This window comes from Camelus ferus, chromosome 11 (genome assembly GCF_009834535.1).
Source record: "Camelus ferus isolate YT-003-E chromosome 11, BCGSAC_Cfer_1.0, whole genome shotgun sequence".
NCBI lineage: Eukaryota > Metazoa > Chordata > Mammalia > Artiodactyla > Camelidae > Camelus > Camelus ferus.
This window is the reverse complement of record NC_045706.1, coordinates 51,524,465-51,545,450: the sequence shown is the minus strand read 5'-3', so window position 1 is coordinate 51,545,450 and position 20,986 is coordinate 51,524,465. Positions and strand designations below refer to the sequence as shown.

Genomic DNA, 20,986 nt, shown 5'->3' with positions numbered 1-20,986 from the left:
CAGCATATTATCTTATGCCACCAAATTTAACTCATTTTGTGCAGATCTCAAAGTTTCTTTTTATAATTATCTAGTTTAAAAATAGCCTGGTATTTGCAAGGTGAAATTTAAGGGGAAAATATAAATGTTACCATTTTTGCAACTACTTACTGAGTGGATAAGTGTTTAGATACTGCACACTGAAAGCCAAATGCAGGAATCATCTCAGCACTGGGACTGGTATAAAACTGCATTTTGTCTCTAACTTTAACATCAAGCCCAGTGTTCATTTGAACAGCTTCGCTGCTTTTGCTGACTCACTTTAAAAAAATATTAAAACCATTTTATTCCATAATGGTCTCTCTATATACAGTTTTGTTTGACAAGGATCCTGCCACTAGAAAAAAAAAAAAAAACTTTAAAAACCACTGGATTAAACCAACCCACCTCTAAGGCTCTCTCTGACAGCGTGCGGGGCTATGAAACATAGCACAGAGTACCACAGGAGTGGAGCCCTGTGATAAAGGGGGTTCAGTTGAGCCCTGGCTTCCACACTTACTATGTGACATTGGGTGACCTACGTGATCAAAGCCTTGCTTTCTTTATCTGTAAGGTTTTTTGCTTCTAATCATAAAGTTAGGAGGGTTCAATGAGATAGAACCGTAAGCACTAAGTAACTGCTAGTTGATGTTACACCATTATTACTTAGTATATACATGGGGCAAAAGAATGGTGACATGGTGGACAGCTCAACACGGCACAGACAGTTCAGAGGCAAGAGACAAAATGCTTTTGTACGGCCAGTAATAGAAATTTCTTTGCTAAACTGATTAATCAAATCCAGAGCAGTCTCTCTCCAGACTACCGGGTCCATGTTCACTTCCTCGTTTATTTCCTCGCCTTCTATATCATCTGACTAGTTTATACTTTGGAAGCATAGTCTTCTAATAGTAAATCAATTTCAGATCTCCACTTTTTATCTCCCTGTGCACTGCCTAAATGTGATTTTTACAATTATCTTCTGGGAAAAGGCTCTAAACAAGCCCCCCTTTTAACAAAAAAAAAAAAAAAAAGCTAACACGGAACCTGTTATGTAATAACTGTTATGTAATAACTGTTCAATGCAGATCAGAAATTACACATAAGGCAAACTTTTAGTCAAGGGTAGAAAATCAGATGGGGGAAACTTATGGTTGTAGAAAACAGTCACATTTTCCTTGCAAGGAAATACACTGTAGGACTATGATCTCCCTTTTCATTTGTACTCAAGTCACAAACAAATACCACATGACCCCAAGCAAAATAATCTTGAAAGATAATTCTGCTCAAAAAACAGAATCAAAAATGAAAGGAACAGTTTTGGGGATACGTGCTCTTCTGGTACAACACCTACAGGAACAAAACTTATACATTTAGTGTTTCATTTGACCTGCACAACCCTGATAGCTGAGTATCATTATCCCCCGTCTGGAAAATCACAACACAGATTAAATGACTTGCTCACTAGCTCACAGACAATTTGTGATGGAGTCAAGACTAACAGTCAGGTAACCTGTCTCGATCTCGTTCCTTTTCCACCAGATCAGCTTCAGCCAGAATGCCCCTGGCTTCATGGTCTCCAACAATGACTCTGAGCTTCAAACTAGCAAAATTTCAGTTTCTCACTTAAAAGAAAAAATCCAATGACAAGAATGTATTATATGATGTTAACGAATCTGTGGTAATCATTTCACACTATATACATGTTATCACGCCATTAGGTTGTACACCATTACGGCACGTGGACTAACACAGTGTTATATATAAATTATATCTAAATTATATAAATATATATAATATATTTATTATATATAAATAAACCTGGGGGGAAATGCATCATAGCTTTGTAGTGCTTAGCGATTTACAAAGTATTTTCATTCAAATAACCTATCTTCTCTGCAACCCAGAGGCATTCTGGGGAAAAAAGTGAACAGTATTCTTTGCCTGTAACTGATAAGGCAACAGAGACCCAGGCCTCCTGAAGGCTTGCCCAGATGAACAGCAGCAGCAATGGGACTCAAACACACCTGAGATGGATCCGAAACCTGTAGTGGAGGCCCAAACCCCAGACGTCCCTTACTAGGGAATGAAGGAGTTTTGTTTTATTTTTGTTGCTATTGTTGATCTTCCTAAAGGAATAGGACAAGTTGACCTAACCTACTTTTCTACAGACTTCTAAAATACTACTTGATGTAAAGATTCACTGTTTACAGTTTTTACCTCTCCAGAAAAGTGTTAAGGTCAAACACAAGTTTGGGAAGAAAACAAAACAGCAACAGCCTTAAATGGGGAGTGGGGGAGAGCTGCTCCCTGTTCATCGGCCTGGAAGACCATTATCCTCTTTTCTACCCTTTAGTGACCAGCCTACACCAGTTCAGCAGATAAAGATCTTGAGGACAATAATTCAAATTGCAGGAAACACAACGGACTATAGTACACTATAGAAGCCAAGGATGTAGGCTTTGTGGTTGTGCAAAACTAGGTTTAGACCTCAGCTCCTCACTGACCAGCTGCGTGACATGGGGAAAGTTCCTTAAACTCTGCACACTTTCACTTTCTGACTTTAAACTGTGAGACAACACCTAGCTTGCCATAGGACTTAAGAGAGTAATCAAGGGAAGCTGATGGATGAATGCTAGTTACCATTACTGCTGCCTTTTTAAAGTAAATGATTATCATGTTTTTAAACATCCACTGTTAACAAGTGAGAAACGCCCAGATTAGATAGTCTTCTAATAGGAGGCTCCTACCACGTGCATTATCCTGCCCTGGGCACTCCCGCATGAGAAGCTGGAAGCCCTTCCTGGAAAAGTTTACATTCCTGTGTCAGAGACAGAGTTCCTGCAAAGGCCCCAAGGCATTCACAGAACCAATAAGGAGGAAATTCTCCCTGGGGAGATTGCAGCCCCAGGTGCCAGCCCTTGCAGAAACACTAGGACACGGCAAGATGATAATGTTCTTTCTTAAAGATGAGATTTCAAGCTTTGGTTCCTCCTGTTCTGAACGAGCCCAGGGCCAGCCTGCAGGGCCTTGTTGGGTGCTAAGCAGCCCAGCAGACGTGGCAGTTGTCTAGAAGAACTGCATTAACCATGACCCTTCTAACAGGGTAATTGCCACATATCTGTGTCAGGGCCGACACTCAGGTCCTGCCCAGCCTGGGAATGGGCTGCTCTCCACCAGCTAGAGGTGGCTTGTCTCCCCCGCACAGCCTATCACTGCAGGGTGAAGGCCAGACGGGGATAAACCATACCTCCCCCAAGTCCTTACTTGACTGGCCTCCCCCAGTCAGCATCTCCGCCCCAGAACCATCTGCATCCTGCACAGCACAGGCGGTTACATCTGCACGTGTGGGAAGGCGCTTACCCTACTCTTCCATTTCTCCTCCTGGACCCCCACCAACTCCTGAGGGCACACAGATCAGGGCCTCCCCATTGCCACTCAGGACAAGCCTGGTCCCAAAGCCCTGACACTGTGCAAGCTATTTACCCCGCCCAGAAATCATGACCCAGCATGGCAAACTCCGCTCTCTTTTCAGAGTGTGGCCCAAGTCCCAGTCTTCTCACTCTGAAGGAGTCCTCCCTCCTGAGAGCTTCTTGGACATAACTGACAGCATGATCCCAGCACTGAACTGCATGGGAGACATGTCTGGGAGCCACCGCAGGGCCCCACACGTGGCTCCCCAAAGCTGCTCACTAACTCAAAAAGAACACGCTTCCTGAGTGTGGATAAAGTAACTATGCTCCCCAGCAGGACAGCCACAAAGTTTTCCAAGTGGCTGGTCGATTTGGCTGCATTCTTCTAATAACTCCACCTGAATTAGCCCTTAACTCCACATAGAGCATATGAGCTTCCGCAAGGGGAAGTATCCCATCTGTAAGTTTCAGGTGCTGAGAAACCAAGTATGCACTGAATATTTACGTATCTATCATGTACAGGAAAAGACTTGCCAAGAACAACGATCCAAGTCCTCAGCCCTTGCAGACATCCACAGACAGCTCTGGGAACCCTGCTATCCTGAGCAGCCCCACCTCCACTTAGCTGCATGATCATCTAGCTCAAGGCTGTATGAGTCATCCAAACACCCTGAAACCACCCAGCCCTGAGGTGCGCCCATGGGGGCACCCAGCTGTACATGGCAGCTAGAAAGACCCGTGCAACCGTTCAGGCTTTCTCCAAATTACGTCAGTCCAGGCCTAACTGCCACTCACCAGCTCATGAGGAAGAAGATAAGAAAAACCTTGAATTATACAGCCAACTTTATCCCTCCAGTCATTCTTCCCGAAGAGGGCATCGCATCACGGACTGGAACAACTGCAGCAGTCCTCAGAGGCAGAACACTGGACAGAATGAGCTTCGGGAGTTACCGCCAGGCTCTATTTTTCTGCACCCCCATGTAAGGCTCATCTTCCCCACCAGAGCCCAGCCTCCAAGAACAGAACTCAGTGTACCAGTTGCTACGTTCAATTACAACTGGAAAAATGGTTATCTTTCTGTGGTATTAGTCCAGCTCAGGCGCCCGGGAAAAAATGCACAACAGCCAACCAGGAGAGACCCAGGATTCCACTGTCAGCACAGATGAAGACAGTCTGCACTCCCAGGCTCATCCTCAGGGTCCTGATCACCTACTGCTCTTGGGAGGTTTCAAATCCTAGGGGGTCGAGCTACCACATGGATGCACTTAGAAGGGACAGGAAATTCATCCTGAAAAATAAGCTCCTGAAGTAAAATTAACACTCGACCAGGCAACTTCCATGTACCCCTCAGACTGGGGTGCAAGCGGGCAGGCACCCACTCACCCAGCTTCTCAGAAAACAGATGGACAGCAATGCTGTTAATTCACTCCATCCCATCTCACTATCTGCTCCACCAACCCCACAAATGCATTTCAGTAGATTCGATCATCAGAGCTGGTGTTGAGCAAACCTAAGAAGAAAAAGTAGTTAGAATTTCTGAGGAACAAAGCACCTCAAAACTCACACATTTCAACATCTAGATGGGTGTATGTCTCAGTGAAACAGAAGGCTTGGAAAAATGGAGCCTTTGCTAACAGTACTCTATTTGAAAAGAATTCATCTAAATGATGCCCCTTGCTGTTATTTCTCTAATAGCATGGAGACGAAATAAAGCTGGCTCTGATTTGGGCAAATTTAATGGTAAAACAGTCAAAAATGAGAAGAGACTTCCTTTGCCATCCTCCTATGATCTCCCCCACCCACATCTGCTCTACGCCTGAGCGCCACTCAGGAGAAAAGACAGGGTGTAAAAATCAGCAGCTGAGTAGAACCTACAGATGGTGACTGTGCTACTAATGCCACACTCGGACAGTGGTCAACAGAAAACGGGTTTTTCTTCACACATTTTCTCTCCCCCCCCTCCACCCACTGCTTCTCGCAAGTAATCACAGCTCTCTCTAGAGATATGCAGTATCTGGAATTTATCTATTTTTGGTAAACAAAGCTACACAGAAGAATTGATTTCTCTTTGACTCGTATCAAACTAAACCAGGCTGAAGTTCCAGGTATCATTTTCCCCCCTCCAACTATGAAAGTCTTTCTGGCTCAAAAGGTCCACACATTTATTAAAATAATTTGAGACTTCATCAGAAAGGCCATTATGCCTGCAAACTTTAAATAATTTAAGTGTTTCCTTGTATATAAATATTTCGTATCAGAAATTGATTTCCAAATGAAGCACACATGAAGATTGACCACACTAAATAGTGTCCGAGTACATCCCGGTGTTCTAAAGTACAGGCAGCATTTTAATGCAACAGAAAAACTGGATTCCACATGAGATCAGACATGATTTTATCTACACACAAGTAAAATTGCTGCCTCTGACCCCCTTCATATCAGACTAGAAACGTACCCAGTGGAAGCTTCAAGAAGAGCCAGAGTCTTTGAAGCAAATTTTTAATTTGCTAAACAGCTTCATTTTCAGGGGAATAACTGCCATGTCCTGAAAGCACTGAATTTTAACCTTGGGTGAGACTAGGGTAAGATTTTAAGCACTCCAATCTTGAAAAAGCTCTGGCCACTAGCCCCCACCCTATGTCAAGAGGCAGAGAAAAAAAAATCCTGTTTCTAAAAGTTGTGAAGGAAAAAGAAAAAAAAAAAACAGGGCTGAGATTTGACCCAAAGCCTTAAAACATGCACAGGTTTTCCCTGAGTGGCATGAACAGCAGTCACGTTAAAGGAGGTGAACAAAGAACAGAGATGCACAATAATACCATTAAGCAGGGCTCCAGGCAGCACAGAATAAACCAGGTTGAAACAAATGGGCACCAAGATCCCATCAAGTTTCCAGGCAGCCTCAGGAGTCCAACAGCCCAGGGCCCCGGGCAGCCCTGAAGAGTGGCAAAGAAGGGAGGGTGGGTCCTCGCTAGAGCCCCTCCCCTGCCCTCTCCAGCAACACTGGCCACTCCTTTCCTCCACCTCTGCCCCAAGTACCCCGCGAAGAAGGCATAACAAGACCAAGTAGGGCTGAACCAAGTAAAATATGTCCACTTCTTATCCCATGCTAGCGACACAAAACTGAGCAAATTCACATGCACGTATAATCCTGCAACGCACTACCCAGCAAAGCACCACCTCGCTGATGGAGACAAGACTTCCAACACACCACACACACACACACACACACACACTTTCTTTTACCAGGACAATAGCTGAGAAGAAAATAGTATAACTCCTCAAACCTTAGCAAAAGCTAAATCCTGTCTCCCATTTAGCTGCAGCATTCGGCTCCATGTAGCTAATTTAACAAAATATTCCCTTGGCATTTAAGTTCTCTCTTTTCCTTTCCTTTTTTCCTTGTAAGCAGAGTGGGGGGTGATACGTAATACATCAAAAGACAAAGCAACTTCAAAACAAAATCAGTTATTGTAAACAATCCTTGTGGCAATTTTTTTTTTTTTACCTCCTCTCCCCCTACCCCAGGAAAAACAGCCCTGCCGGTTGTAATAGAAAGCCAAGTAAAGATAAATCAATTAGCTTGCTAATTTCTCCCCTCTCATTTATTTAGCTCTGCACTGTATTTGTCGTAATTGACTACAATTATGTTAATTACTAACTCCAGTATAATTACTATATTTATTGTCATTGAGCACGCGATGTACCCACAGCAAAGCTGGCATTTGTCGGGCATCAAGAAAGCAAACTGTCGAAAGGTGATTCTCGGCAAACTGGCGGATGTGGCTTCGGCAAATGAAAGGGCAAAAGAGATTTCATGCAATGTTAGTTTGAAAGCACCGGTTCATTAAGGATATTAATTTTCTGATAACTACACATTTAAGCATGACACACTCGTGCAGTATCTACAGGATTTCGCAATTATTAATGCGTGACAGTTTCAAATGCTAAGTGAATCAATTAAACAGCAGCATTCACAATTTGAGAAGAGATAACTGCTTCCTAACTACCTAAGACTACAATTTTCACATGACAAAAAAGAGCCATTGAGGCGCCTTCAAAACCTGACAGGTCAAGAAAGAAGTTTGAAACAAAAGCACCTTACAACCATCATCTCTCCTCTTTACTTGTCAGATCAACTTTGCTAGTGTCTCCCCAGAAACGGCATCACATGCCAGCTGCCACAAGGTGATTTTTCATGTCTTGTCAAAGAAATCTTTTATTCTATTTGCTCTGCATTAACATGTTACATTTATTGATCAAGGGGCCTGTTCGGCAGCCACAGCAGGGCACTGAGCTCTCCAGGCCTACGGGGCTTTGATGTCCCGGTGACATTCGAGCCCGAATAATGCACATACTAAATGGATTTAATGCAGAAATGTGTTTGGGCCTGACAGTTACATTAATAACAGCCCCTCACGCTGATAAATATGCAATCGCTACTATTAAGAGTTACCCAATTACGGGGAAAATATTTCTCTCCTTATAAATAAATCCATCAAGAGAAAAAAAAAAGTTTTAACAATGGTGCTTTTTCTTAAAACCCTTCTCCAGCTGCAGGAACCGGGCCATATGGGAGTTAACACACCCTCTCTCCCACCCTCCTCTCCAATTGTTTTTAGTAAGTCTTGCTTTATCTCAAAAATGGTTTGGGGATTTTTTTTTAGACCTCTTTTGTTGGTCTTCCCTGCTCTACCCGTTTCTTATTTCTTCAGAACCAGAGAAAAAGCAGACACCCAAGAGACTGAAAAATTGGGTTCTGTATAAACTCAGAGAGGATCTTAGGGGAGGTGGTGCAAAGGTGGGGGGCACATAGCTGATCTCCGTAATGATGGGTCTGGAGGAGGAGGTGTCTTTTTTCTTTAAACTTTAAATGAAACCTGAGCATGTGTGTGTCTGTCTCTCCCTCGTTTAAAATCCTCAGTGACCTTGGGCTGTGGCAGGGATGAGGGCATGAGTGCAAAGGGGAAGAAAAAGCAGCTGGGACAGGAGAGAGCTTTTATTAGAAAAGTCTCTGCTGGGGAGAAGTTGTAGTTATTGTATCCCTGCAATTATACACAGACACCCAGCATAAAGCATAACTGCTCCCCTTTCATCAAGGCGAAGGGGACAGCTGAAATCACCAGCACTGCAGTCCCTGAGGAGAAAGAAGGAAAGAGGCTTTTCAGTTGGGGGTGGGTGTGTGTGTGCAAGTGAGTACACATACAAGTATGGGCACACATACATCCTCTTTTCCCTCTGCAGTCAAAACCCATGCATGCCGTGACTGGTCTCAAGGTTCCCCATCCCAAGGCTGGGACAGTACAGCCGTGGCAAATGCTCAGTCCTTCCCTCCTAGGACAGTGACCATCTGCACCATGTCTCACACTGTTCGGGGCGATGAGAGGATGAGTTCTCTGGGAATCCCCAACTCCCAGCTGGCCCATGTCTCATGAGGTCCTGTGTCACCCAACTTTCTGCATCAGGAAGGTTTTGGAGAAACTGGAGAGAGAGGGAAATACAACAGATAGAACTCTGAGGCTTCCAGATCTCCAAGCTGGAGTTGCAGGATCCACTCTGACTCTACTACTCTGAATTCCACAGGCTGATCATGATTTAAAAAAACAAACAAACAAACCTCCCCCACTCCCAACCCCAGACCACCACACACACACAAGGAAATACAGGCTTGGAAATGGTCATCCATCTTCTCACACAAAGAAAGGAACAACTTACACCTTCAGAAGCAATTCAGAGTATCTGTAAAGCTGACATCAAACCACCCGGGTCATTTAATCCCAGCTCTCCCATGTAACCATCAATGTGGTCTGCAGAAAGTTTCCTCCTCCATCTGGGCCTCAGTGGCTCTGTGTGTAAAATGCTTTTGGGAGGACATAATGATGTAACGCATGGCAAGTGTTCTGCCCAGCCTCGGCATGTATCAAGTGCTCCATAATATTCGACATTTGTTAGTAAGAAAATAAACATGATGACCAACATTACCTGTTTGATCTCTTATCCCTGGACTCCTCTGCAGAGCTGAGCAAGTCACCTCTGGGTATTTATCTGCAAGGCGACTTTACCAAGAAGCTCCTCAAGAGAGCCATTCTGCAGGCTCTCTCTGGTAGGACTCAGAGGTTTCCCTCAACAGAGTGCAGCTGGCATGGGAAGGGGAGAATTCATTTTTGTCCAAAGCTGTCTGATGCCCTGCACATTTAGCATCCCTGGCCTCACCCACTAAATGCTAGCAGAGTCCTGACCTCCATCACTAGGACAGAACTTCATGGTTGAGAACATGGAGGGCCAGCGAACAGAAAGTCTGAAAGGGTTAAGCTCACCTGTCTCTCCCCCTATTGCCCCAGCTCAACCACCCTGACAACACAGAGCTGCATCACCACATGTACAACAATGACCACAGAGCAGAGAGCAGGGCAGAAGGAGGGGATAGAGCAGTGGGGCCCAAGTTCCAAACAGCTCAGGCAGAGAAACTCACCTCACCAAAAAAGAGAAAATTAAACCCAAGATTCGGAAGGAGTAAAATGGGTAAGATGAGAAACCAAAAGCATTACCAAAAAAAGTCTAGGACATTCTCAGCCTAGAGGCAACACTGTAGGGAAAGTGGAGACCACATTTACGAGAGCACTTTCCCAGTCACAGAAATCATCGCAGTCTATGAGAAAGCTGAACCTCAGGAAAGCCTCACAGCCCCTCAGACAACTCTCTCCCATCGTCCACCACGTCCCTAGCTCGGTCTCACACACTGTGGCTCAATACCCCATCTTCTCTGGCCAAAGGATGGAAGTCCAGGAAGTGAGGATATTCTTGGGGGAGGGGGCAGGAAAGCACCATATAAACTCACAGTGACCAGATGCCTGCTCCCTCATTCATCTTCCCTGCCTCCCTCCCTGTTCCCAGTGATTTCTACAGTCACAAAGGTCACTCCAGAAAGCATCATCAGTAAAGGAAATCGAAGTCTTGCTCCTGAGACATTAAACATTACCTGCCAAGTCATTCTCCACTTCACCTTTTGACTGTATGCTCTGTTGGTAGCTGGAGATATCAGAATGGCCAATGATATTCTTGGAACAAAGAAGGTGTTTTCATAGCATCGCCCAGCTCAGAAACACTGGTTCCAACATACATAGACCCCCTGCCTCCTTGAACCACTCAGAACTTAACAAGGCCCTAGACCTACTGTGAAAATTCACTGATAGTTTATCTTTCCCATCATTATCTCTTCCCCTCAGTGCTTACCAACATAAGCTGTGTTGCCACCTCACCCCAGGATTAGGGTGCTCCCTAAGTAAGACCATTACATTGCAGTCTTGAAAATAAGCATGAATAAGGCCCCAGATGGCAAAGAAACGTTTTGATGAAGGCCCAATACCAACAAAGCATGCCCTTTAAGATGTTCTCCTAAGAGTCCAGGTGGGGGATGTTCTCTTACCCATTCCTATCGTGATGTGAACACAGGAATGCTCCTTGCTGGGCTGGCCAGGATAAACAATGTGAGCGAGCTAAGTGGGTTGAGCCTATGGAATGTCAGAGACAGCTGGAGAACTAAGGTACTTGTACCAGTTAGAATAAACTAGGATACGCTGCATTAAATAACTTCACATTTTATAACATAAATTTTGTCATTTACAATCTACATTCAACATCAATCAACCAGGCGTTCTGGTCATTTTTGAGCAGAACCCAAGATTGGTGATCATAGCAAGCAGAACAGAAAGTGGCAAATTATTCACTGGCTCTTAAGAGTTTCTGCCCATTGGTCATACCCAAGGGTGCAAAGATGGGCAAACATGCCATGTGCTCCAAGAGAAAATCCTGAATGTTAGTGAGGAACCCCAATGACTACCAGAGAGTGAACTGGTCCCCATGGAGGGTCAAGCCTGGGCTTTTAGCCTCACAAGCACTGTGTTACCATGTTGAAGCACTAGCCACAGCTATGCTTACTCGAGACCTATCATGTGCCAAGTCATTTGCTAAGCACTTGACACACAGTTACACACTCAACATTTTTGCAATTAGCCCAAGGCCAGTTAAACAACTGGTGAGTGAGAGGTATAGGATCTCAAGCCAGGGCAGTCTAACCCCAAAGTCTTGGTTCTTTTCATTACACTGCTCATTTTTCCCAAATGGGCAGGAAGCTAACAGGCATAGATATGGTGGTACATCCGTCCTCGAAGACTGGACACTGTACCACATGTTTACCTCACAACCTGGTGGGGAGGAAAGAGCCACAGTTTCTTTATTGGAGCTGCCCAAACTCCACAGTCCATCACTGTCATCCTGGACAAAGGCAGGGAAGCAGCAAGCTCCCACTGAAGAAATTCTCTCCTAAGCAATTCCCCCGTCCAATATGTTTATCAGAGTGATGCTAAGTAAGATACCACTGCAAATAAGTGTTTAAAATGTAAGCTTCATGTTGCCACAGATCAATTAAACCCTCTGTATTTTATTGCCAGATTGACACAGGTGTATTTATCACTGTGTGCTGTGGGAGCTACACTCTGCCCGCACTGAGCTCACAGGCTCAGCAGGCGACCCACTCAACCCACTTGGGGCCCTTGGAGATGAACGGGCCACCAGAGAGAACTCTGCCCTTTCCCAATCAGGGGAGAAAGGAAAAGGATGCTGGAATAACTCATCACCAAGCTCTCTCTGCCTTGAGCAGGTCAAGGAACCAACACTGGCTAAGACACAGGAGGCTCCATATTGATCAGCTAAGTAAAGTAAAATATGAAAACCTCAAAAACAAGTTCAAGGAAGAGTTTGGGACAATGGAGAGTCAAATATTCCTGGCAGCAGAAATTGGTATAACCTATCTTGACGGCCATCTGACATCTGTACCAAGGCCCTCTGACTCCAGGAATTTGTCCCAACCAACTCAGAGACATTCATCCATAAGTACTGCAAGGCTATTTACAATAGAGATATTTTAACAGTAAAAATCTGGAAACAATCTACATGTCCAACACTAAGAAATAGGAAACCATTAAAAACTGTAATGCAGTATTTATTGAGACAGGAATACGCTTCCAACACAGTATAAGCAACAGCATCATTTAAAAACTATTTGGCATTATAAAAGCCTGGAAGACAATAAAACGTTAACAATGGTGATTTCTGGGTGGTAAGATTATCAGTCAACTGAGAGAAAGGGGTCTTCTGTCATACCTTTCTGAGTTTTCCCAAATTTCTATATTGATCACTGTTGTTTTTACTAACAAAACTATCCCCCCAAAATAAAATCTAAAATAAAATTTCAGGCAGATGTAAACACAGGACTTTTAATGCATCCAAGTTGAAGGGGCAAAACTTCACTCCTCTTGGCCGTTACCCAATAGCTCCCTAAAGCCGCTATGCCCATTACAGGGTGGATGGCAAGACTACCCCAGGGAATGACATCCAGAGCTGGTTCCAGTTCATCGTCACTGTAGCTCACCTGGTTCTCATCCCTATAACTTACAGGAAGAGATCTGAGCTGAGACAGTAGAAGTAAGGCGTGTTTGTGTCTTTAAAGGGAGTCAGAAATTTTATTTGGACCTTTTGTCTTCCTTCCCTTTCTAACTTCCAACCTGACAGTGAACATACTGAGTCCAGGGACTTTCATTCCCCCCAGAGCAGAGTCATAGAAGCAACACAGACTCAATTTCCACAACCTTCTACATAGAAAGGTAACCGCTTTACTACTGGACAACCCAACAGAGGTACACATGGATTCAGCACAGTTAATGCAAAAGGGAATGGGAAGTGTCATGAGGTATAAAGGGAAAAAGATACATATATTTAACTGAAAACAAATTTCAGAGCTTTTAACTCCATAACCACCTCCCCTCCAGCATGAACAGACAGCAGAAAAATTACTTTTCTGAACAAAATTAACCATGATCATGGTATAAGGCTATGAATTAACAGTGAGGCAATAGAGAAGAATGACCCTATTAGGAGTGGTTAACTGGAGCCTGGTGTCTCCCTTTAAACTAAACTTTCATATAAAAAGCAGTAATACAAATCTGGCACCATGACAAATTCACAATTTCCTACACACATGGACTATCTCTAGAAGACATGGAAAGATTGAGCAGCAGTAGTCAGCAGTGCACATGGAAACTGGAGGCTGAAGGACATACACGTAAAGGAGACCAGTGCCTGAGTAAGCTGTATCTTCCTCTGACACCCACGAGAAGTAGCACCATCTCCCCTTGCCCTCAAGTTAGGTAAACAAGACCATCAAAGATGAGCCAGTCCAAACATAGTCACAACAGGCCAGGATTGCTTTCCTCCAGTCTGGTCTGTAAATCCTTCCAGAGTAACCAAGTCCTAATATAAACCCTTCCGTTAGACCTCACCCCTCCACGGCTCACCAGCGCCCCAACCCAACTGTAACATAGTGTGGAGGTCACACACTGACCACGACAAGGGTAACAACAGGTTCCTGACCAGATGGGATAGTTCCTCCAACCAACATGAAGAGAAACTTCTCTCCTCTCAACAAAACATAAATACAACCTTAACTCCTCTCCTGCTGAATCTCCTTTTTACCAACCTTCTCAAAAAATTTTCCTGCCTCCAGGATCCACCATTTCCTATGATAAATCCTTACAGATCCAGCCCCTCAGAGCCAGAAGCCCCTTATCATCATTGACCTTGTTCATCACACACACTCCTCCAGCCCCTTCTCTGCTAAAGGGAGGCAGGGCCCCAGAGTGTGACAAAGACGGCTCTGTTTCCTCAGACCTGACAGCCCAGTCCCATGACCTGTGACTGCTGACACACTCCCTCGCAGGGCTCAGCCTCCTCAAACCCACATCCGGGCTCCCAGCAGCAAGGCAGCCACCGCCTGAGCCACAACTGCCCCAAGCCCCCGGAGGCCAGCCACATGGGAAGAACGCCTTCTGCTGTAATGCCCAAAGGAACCCTTTGGCTTAGTCTGTGCTGGGGAGCTATCTAAGGGGCGCACGTGTCTCAGGCACCATCTAGTCCGGGCTGTCTATTTCGTCCTCGCCTTGGGTAGGGACCAAAAACCATCCTTAATTTCTTTAGAAGTCAGCATTTGTTCAGCATCCTCTCACCACTCTGTTACTTTGTGATGCTTCAGTTTCCCCATCTCGCTTGAAGCATACAAACCTTCTGGGAGTCAGGGTGAATGCACACTGTGCCTACTGTCTTCCTACACGCCCCCTTGGATGCCCCCTCCCTGGAGACGATGCATCTCAGCAGAGCCGCGTGGTCCTGAGCACTGGCCCAGGGAGCTCTGCTGGCTTAACTTAAAGCCCCCTCTACCCTCCAGTGCCTTGAAGCCCCCAGTTTTGTCCATCTCATCTCAAATTCTTAATTCCCGAGTGTCCTGACGCAGAGAGAAGAGACTCCATGGTGTGGAAGCAGGAAAGGACCAGAGCCCTGGGGTGGGATTCTGGCTCCTCGTCTCTCCCACCTCAAGACAGTTTGTTCCATTTAGAGGACAGCACAGCTTTCAAGGGGCCACTTAAGGAAAAGCTCTGTGTGGAACCACCTCGTTAGGAAAAGCCACCACCCGGATCCCAGCTCATTTATCCTACTGATACCTGCTTTCCAAGCGCCTCCTACTTCCCTCCTCTGAGCCCCCAAGCCAGTCACAATTCAAAACCTTTCAGGAAGAAATGAAATAACTGTTTTCTCCAGTGAAATAATATAGAAGATCACACTTACCTTTTGCCAAGACTGGAACAGTTGTTGGAGTTTCCCTCCCACCTGCCCCATGCCAACAGTGTTTAGATTACTTTGAAACACCATCTGGGAGAAATCATCATTGCAAATATTTAAGGTACCAATTCATAAAAAGGCAAAGGAAAAAAGAACACACACACTTTACCTGTGATCTGGCAAATCTTCGGGAGATGGGGTTATCCAGGAAAGCCTTCCTAAACACCCCTAAAATCCTTGCTGCCTTCATCCCACCTCCTCCCCAAGAGTGCTCTAACTTGTCTGTATGGGCATCGTGAGACAGGAAAAGAACAAAGTGACACTCAGATGGCCCTCTCAGAAGGACACAAGTGAGATGGAGAATGCTCACACTTGCTGCTTCTTCAGCGGCACAAAGAGGGGAGCTGGGGAATCATGTAAAGCAGAGTTAAACCTTGGGGTGCAATCCCACATGTCCCAGAGCCCTGCATCCCATGCAGAGCTGGGATGTTTGGCTTTTATCTGCAGGCTGTGACCAGGGAGACTGGGCCTCCCAGGCCTGGTCTGCATCTTGCAAAGGTTACATACCTCAGAAGGTTAAAGCTCAGATCAAGCCTCTTTGCAAAATGTCCACAGTCTCTGCCGAGGTGCTCTGGAATTTCTCTGCAGTCCTGGCCTATGTAGGACACCTGGAAATTAAACGGAACAGAAACGATGTGGCCAACGGAAATCACCCAGCTGCTCACAACCCTGAGTCATTGATCCGATGATTGCTTCCGCAACTTGAAACGCACGCTCTGCACACATGAGAAGGCCACATTTGTGGCCGTTTTTTCTGATCAAATCAGCTTTGGGGGGCTTCAGGGATTCTGCCAACGGCTCCCCTTTCCTGCTACACTTAGCACGATGGAGACTAATCCCAGCATGATGGAAATTGGACTAAAATTGGCCGGATTCAGATGTCCAAGAAAACCCCCAATGTCAGAGCACGCTGATATAATCGCAGCAATCAGCCTCTCACTCAGGGGCCTCCCCAACAGCTGCCCCTCGGGATCTTCTGCTCCCCCTCCTCTGCTGCCCGCCCTCTCCCAAATACCCTGGTATGCACATTACCTCGTAGAAGACACCGCAGATGCACTTACCAGCCATTCAACCTGCAGGATGCTGGAACAAATAGGGTTGGACAAGAAAACCTCCCCAGACCTCCAATCCCATCCTATTACCATTGGGTATAAAATGTCCTCCACACTCTGAACAAAGCTGATTCAAAGGCAACACGGCAAGGAAAGGTGGCCAGAGCTTCCCAGTCTCCAGCCTCCAGAGAGCCTTTTGCTATCAACTCCACTCTGCCAGCAGAGGTGTCCCCTTGGGCATTCTGTTACTTCTTCTTATTATTATTATTATCACTTACCTAGTGTGTGCTCAAATATTAAGAGGCTAAACTGAAATCTGATCCTGAAACTTCTGACTGTGACAAAATCAGAGGGCTTTCTCACTGGCCCAAGCACTGAGAAACCCATTTTTACGGACAGCACCCTGTGGGCAGGAATGGCAATCGATGCCAAAACCCAAAAGACACCATGCATGACTCAGAGTTGGCCAGTAGATCACAGCACATGATGCTTTCCTACTATAGGATCCCACCCTCAACCGCTGAGTGGAAATTCAGGCCCCTTGCATGGCTACAGCCTTGACTCTGCCCCTACAAATCCTCATTCTTCTACTCGTACCGTCATGGATGTCTGGGAAGGAGAGAGATGTCCCAAGGGGTTATGATTCTTAATTGAGAACAAGACAATGGTGGCATCTTGCATCCTCAGATGTTAGGTTAAACCATATGAATTACTAATTTTCGATCATTTTAGAACTACAAAAGAGCACTTTCATATGGCTCAACTTAATACAAATCCCACTGCACCCTAGCACCCTCAATTTTTCAAGTCATCTCTCAACCCTCTCCTATCCAAGGGGGAAAAACTGCTGACAATACAGTATCCTGAATTCCCTCTCCTTCAGTAACTCCATTCCTGGAAAGAAAGCAGGGAGAAGGGACCGAAAAACAAAACAAAACAGCTGACTCCAATCAAATAATTTTGACTCAGGCTAAAAATGAAAGGGCTCTGAGCTCAACCTAGTCATCTCTCCCCTTTCTACAGGGGACCTATATTTCTTCAGAACTCCTCACATAATAAATTGAGCTCTGCTTCCAAGCAGGGATGGAAATCATATACCAAGGAGAGACTGGGGATATAAGGCCCAGTCAGTCTAGGGACTTCTGTCACTCAGACATCCACTCGATAGCAGCTTCTTCTCCTTTTGTTTACAATGATCCCCAGGCCCACAGGGCTCACCTGAAAACCTATCTTTCACCTAGCGTGCCCCCTCATCCTGTACGTATCATCATTCAAGACCTCTGTGATACAAACAGCAGAGAGGCAGAGCTTTAGCAGTAGAAACTGAGCTCCTTGCTCGGACTCACCAAGGACTACACTTAAGTAAAAATTCAGTTTGTCAAAGCCCCTCTTTTTAAAAAACAACAACAACAAGGAAACTAAGACTTCAGACACCTGCCTACTATAACACATCTCCTTAGTGGTAGAGCCTGGACCAGGAATAAGGACTGCACATGGAATAAGGACTTCCAACCCAGAGGCCATGGGTTGTAAGAGGAATTCTTAGAAACCCACATGTGGATGTGAATTTTCTTGATCAACAAATGCGAGTGTGCATCTATCACCACGTTTGGCTTCAAAATGAGTCTTTCCATTTTAAAGGTCTAGAACTATCTCATAACACCATGTCAAAGGCCCCAGAAGAGTATCAGAGCCTGGGGGAAAGAGAGGAATCTTTGCTCCCCTTCTCCTGCAGAATTCCACTTCAGAGGAAACAGCAACACCAAGGAGAGCTATCACCACGAAGCGTTCGCATCACTCATGACATGTCTAACAAGACTCATCAACTTGTTTTATTACACGGTCTTAACAGAACAATATCCCAGGAAAACTAAACAAAGTACAACTTGTTCGCGCTCCACACGGAGATGTAGACCAAGTCTCCAAAATTTAGCAGGAAAACCAGCTTAATAAGCCGTCTGCATGTCTGGACCACCCTCGTGGTGAGCTGGAAGCTTTTTGAGGTGCGAGTTAAGCCAACCATGTTGAAGGGTTCCAATCGGTTGGAAAAGGCTTAAAAGCAGCAAACAGCCACTGCCAGGCACTGCAACCAACATTCACAATGAGAAGAGAGACTTGTTTAAGAAGTGCTCCTGAGTGGAAGACATTACCTCCCAGGAAACTTCTCAGTGTACCACCTAATCAGGACCACCTAATGCATACTAGAAAGCCAGAAGAGACAGACCAAAAACAGTCTGCTTCTTCACCAAACAAGAGAAAGGATGTAGAGACTAACAGATCTTAAATGGCACAGAAGAGCACACCCAAAATGAGAAGTCAGTGCCTTTAGTTAATTATCTTGATTTAGAGTGACCTGAACAAAGTTTTGTACTTTTAGTCTGCCTACCTTGTATAATTCATACCTCAAGACTTCTACCCTGTGTGGAGTTATACCAGAAAGGGACACCATTAGCAGAGAAATGGAAACCTATCAAGTTCAAGACCCCTACAGAGAGGAAAACCAGAGGGAAAAACAAGAATGTTTTGGTGGGACCCCCACCGAGCCCCTCTGAGCAGAAACGGCAGGACATTACCAAACTGCAGAACACTGACGGTTTCTCTTTGCATGTTTGGATGGCCTGGCTCCTGGACTTTTCCTGGGGTGGGGAGGGGTTGTCAGTGGTCAGACTGACAGGAGATTATTTTAGGATGCCCACCCCCAATGTGGGATTGGGAGGTGGGATCCTTGATTTTTAAACCTGCAGTACAGGAAGCTCTGTCAGAGTAGAAACAGCAATGGGCACACGTTTGAATCCCTGCGCTGCCATTACTAGCTGTGTTATCTGGGATGGTTCACAATCTCCTGGAGTCTGTTTCCTCTTCTAGTCACTCAGCTAACTGCCTTCACAGGTGTTAAGAATAATGTAACAACGAACACTTATTAAAAGCCTACCACTTGGCTCTTATCAATTCAGTCTTCATCAGAGAGCTCCAAGAGTCATATTATTATCCTCATTTTACTTGTATTAGGAGAATGAAATAACATATTTAAAGTACAGAGCACTGTCTTTGGCATCTAGTGGGCACTGGGTAAGTAGTTGTTGAATCAGACCAATATCCGTATGGAAGGGAGATGCTATTCCACTGTCTCTGGGGTGGATGATTTCAGTGCCCAAATTCCACATTTGCCTTTGTGTCTACAACTGTATTGATGCCACTAGTTTAATCGTCATAAGCTGGCAAAAGGCAAGACTGAGGAATTAATGCTGAATATAAATGGTGCATTCAAGCCAAGAGAAGGCTAAATTGAGTCAGATCCGTGTTGAATGAGAGATTTTATAGAGAGAAGTGGAAGGAGGACCATAACTCCAAGCACGTGACGTTAGAGGTCTGTGGAGTACCTCAGAATCCTGGTAACAGCAGTCAGCCCACAGTGGCACTGAAAGCAGTGACTGTGTTTCAGCCAATCATCATCATCCATCTCATTATATTGTTTTATCTTAATTTTATTGGCATCAGGGTTTTTGTCTTTACACTTCTAGCCACCCTTTTGTTAGGGGTTTATAAGTCTCTAAATATGAACTTAGAAAAAGTTTTATCTGGTTTTATGTTTGTATATTTAAGCAATATTGTGATAAAAATATTACCAACACTATAGGCTCATGGGTAGTAGGTTTTTTTCCCCTTAAAAGAAGGATCCACCAAAGTTTGAGAAGCATCATGTGATACACATTCAGGGTGCTACCTCTTATAACAGCTGTCATTAGAAACTATAAGGGGCAGAATGCTAAAAAGACCTTAACCCCACAGCCACCACTTAGATTCACTGACCTAGGAAGTTTAGAACAAGGGGCACTAACGACCCAAGGGCATTTTCCCCAACCTGCCTTCTCAGCTCCCGCCCTGGCAGCTCCATCTCTTTAAAACAGTCTTCAAGGGCCCAAAATGCCTCAGCCCACAGATGTGGGCTGTTTGGGGTGGGCTGAAAGAAAGGGGCACAGGAAAAACCAAGTTTGGTTAAAAGGGAAGAGAAAGGGGAAAGGAAGCAGAAGGAAGGTTCTCAGCTCCGCGACCAAGTCTTCCATGAAGCTGGAAGCAGCTACACCCAGAAAACGCTGGGCCTAAAATGCAGAGACCTGGGTTCTGGGGGGACAGAGACCCTTCTTGAGCAGAGGCCCTCTCCTCCAGCCCCTCCCTAGGCAGCCTTGTTAACTCCCAGAAAGCCCTTTTTCCTTACTAGCTAAATAAGACCCATCATTTTTAACCTCTTCCCAGGCTGGTACCTCCCTGGCCTGCTCACTTCTGAACTCTGAGACAGGGGAAACATTCCCTTTAGCCCAAAGTAATCTTAAAACCTATTTGAGCCTGACACTACCTGCCTTAGGCAATCCAAGGGGAGAGCTTCAAAACCTCAGAACCATTCCTCTAGGGTGTGCAGGGAAAGGTGGGAAGGAGAGGGCTGGCTTAATCAGAATTAAAAAGGGATACCTGGCTTTTCCAGCAGGTAAAAGGTACCTGGTCCTAGCATGGCTGAGTCCGTCCCTCCACCTCCAGCTCTGACTAAAAAACACCTGAGCCTTCACTACAGGGCTGACAGCAAGGGAGGCTGAGGGCCTATCACCCGGGATTGAAACGGGAATGCTGCCATTCCCCCAAAGACTCCTGTTAGAGAAATGAGGTGCTGAAATAAAACTGGAGGACTGTAGAGTTCTACCTGCCTTGGATAAGGGGCCTATGGTTAGGAGCCAGAGCCAGCCTGCAGCAGAACGCCCCAACCCAACGCCCGCGGGGATGCAT

The 20,986-nt window shown here is 45.3% G+C and overlaps 1 protein-coding gene across 2 annotated transcripts in view; it reads right to left on the bottom strand.

Moving 5' to 3' along the window:
* LRMDA (leucine rich melanocyte differentiation associated) overlaps positions 1–20,986 on the bottom strand; it is a 1,095,017-nt gene that overhangs the window by 1,072,521 nt on the left and 1,510 nt on the right. For both annotated transcript variants that reach the window (XR_004324173.1, XM_032491971.1), the window contains exon 2: positions 15,666–15,766. Coding sequence is in view for 1 of the 2 variants with exons in the window: in XM_032491971.1 (XP_032347862.1) it covers positions 15,666–15,766 (101 nt within the window). In the remaining variant the exon portion in view is untranslated. The remainder of the gene's footprint in view (positions 1–15,665; positions 15,767–20,986) is intronic.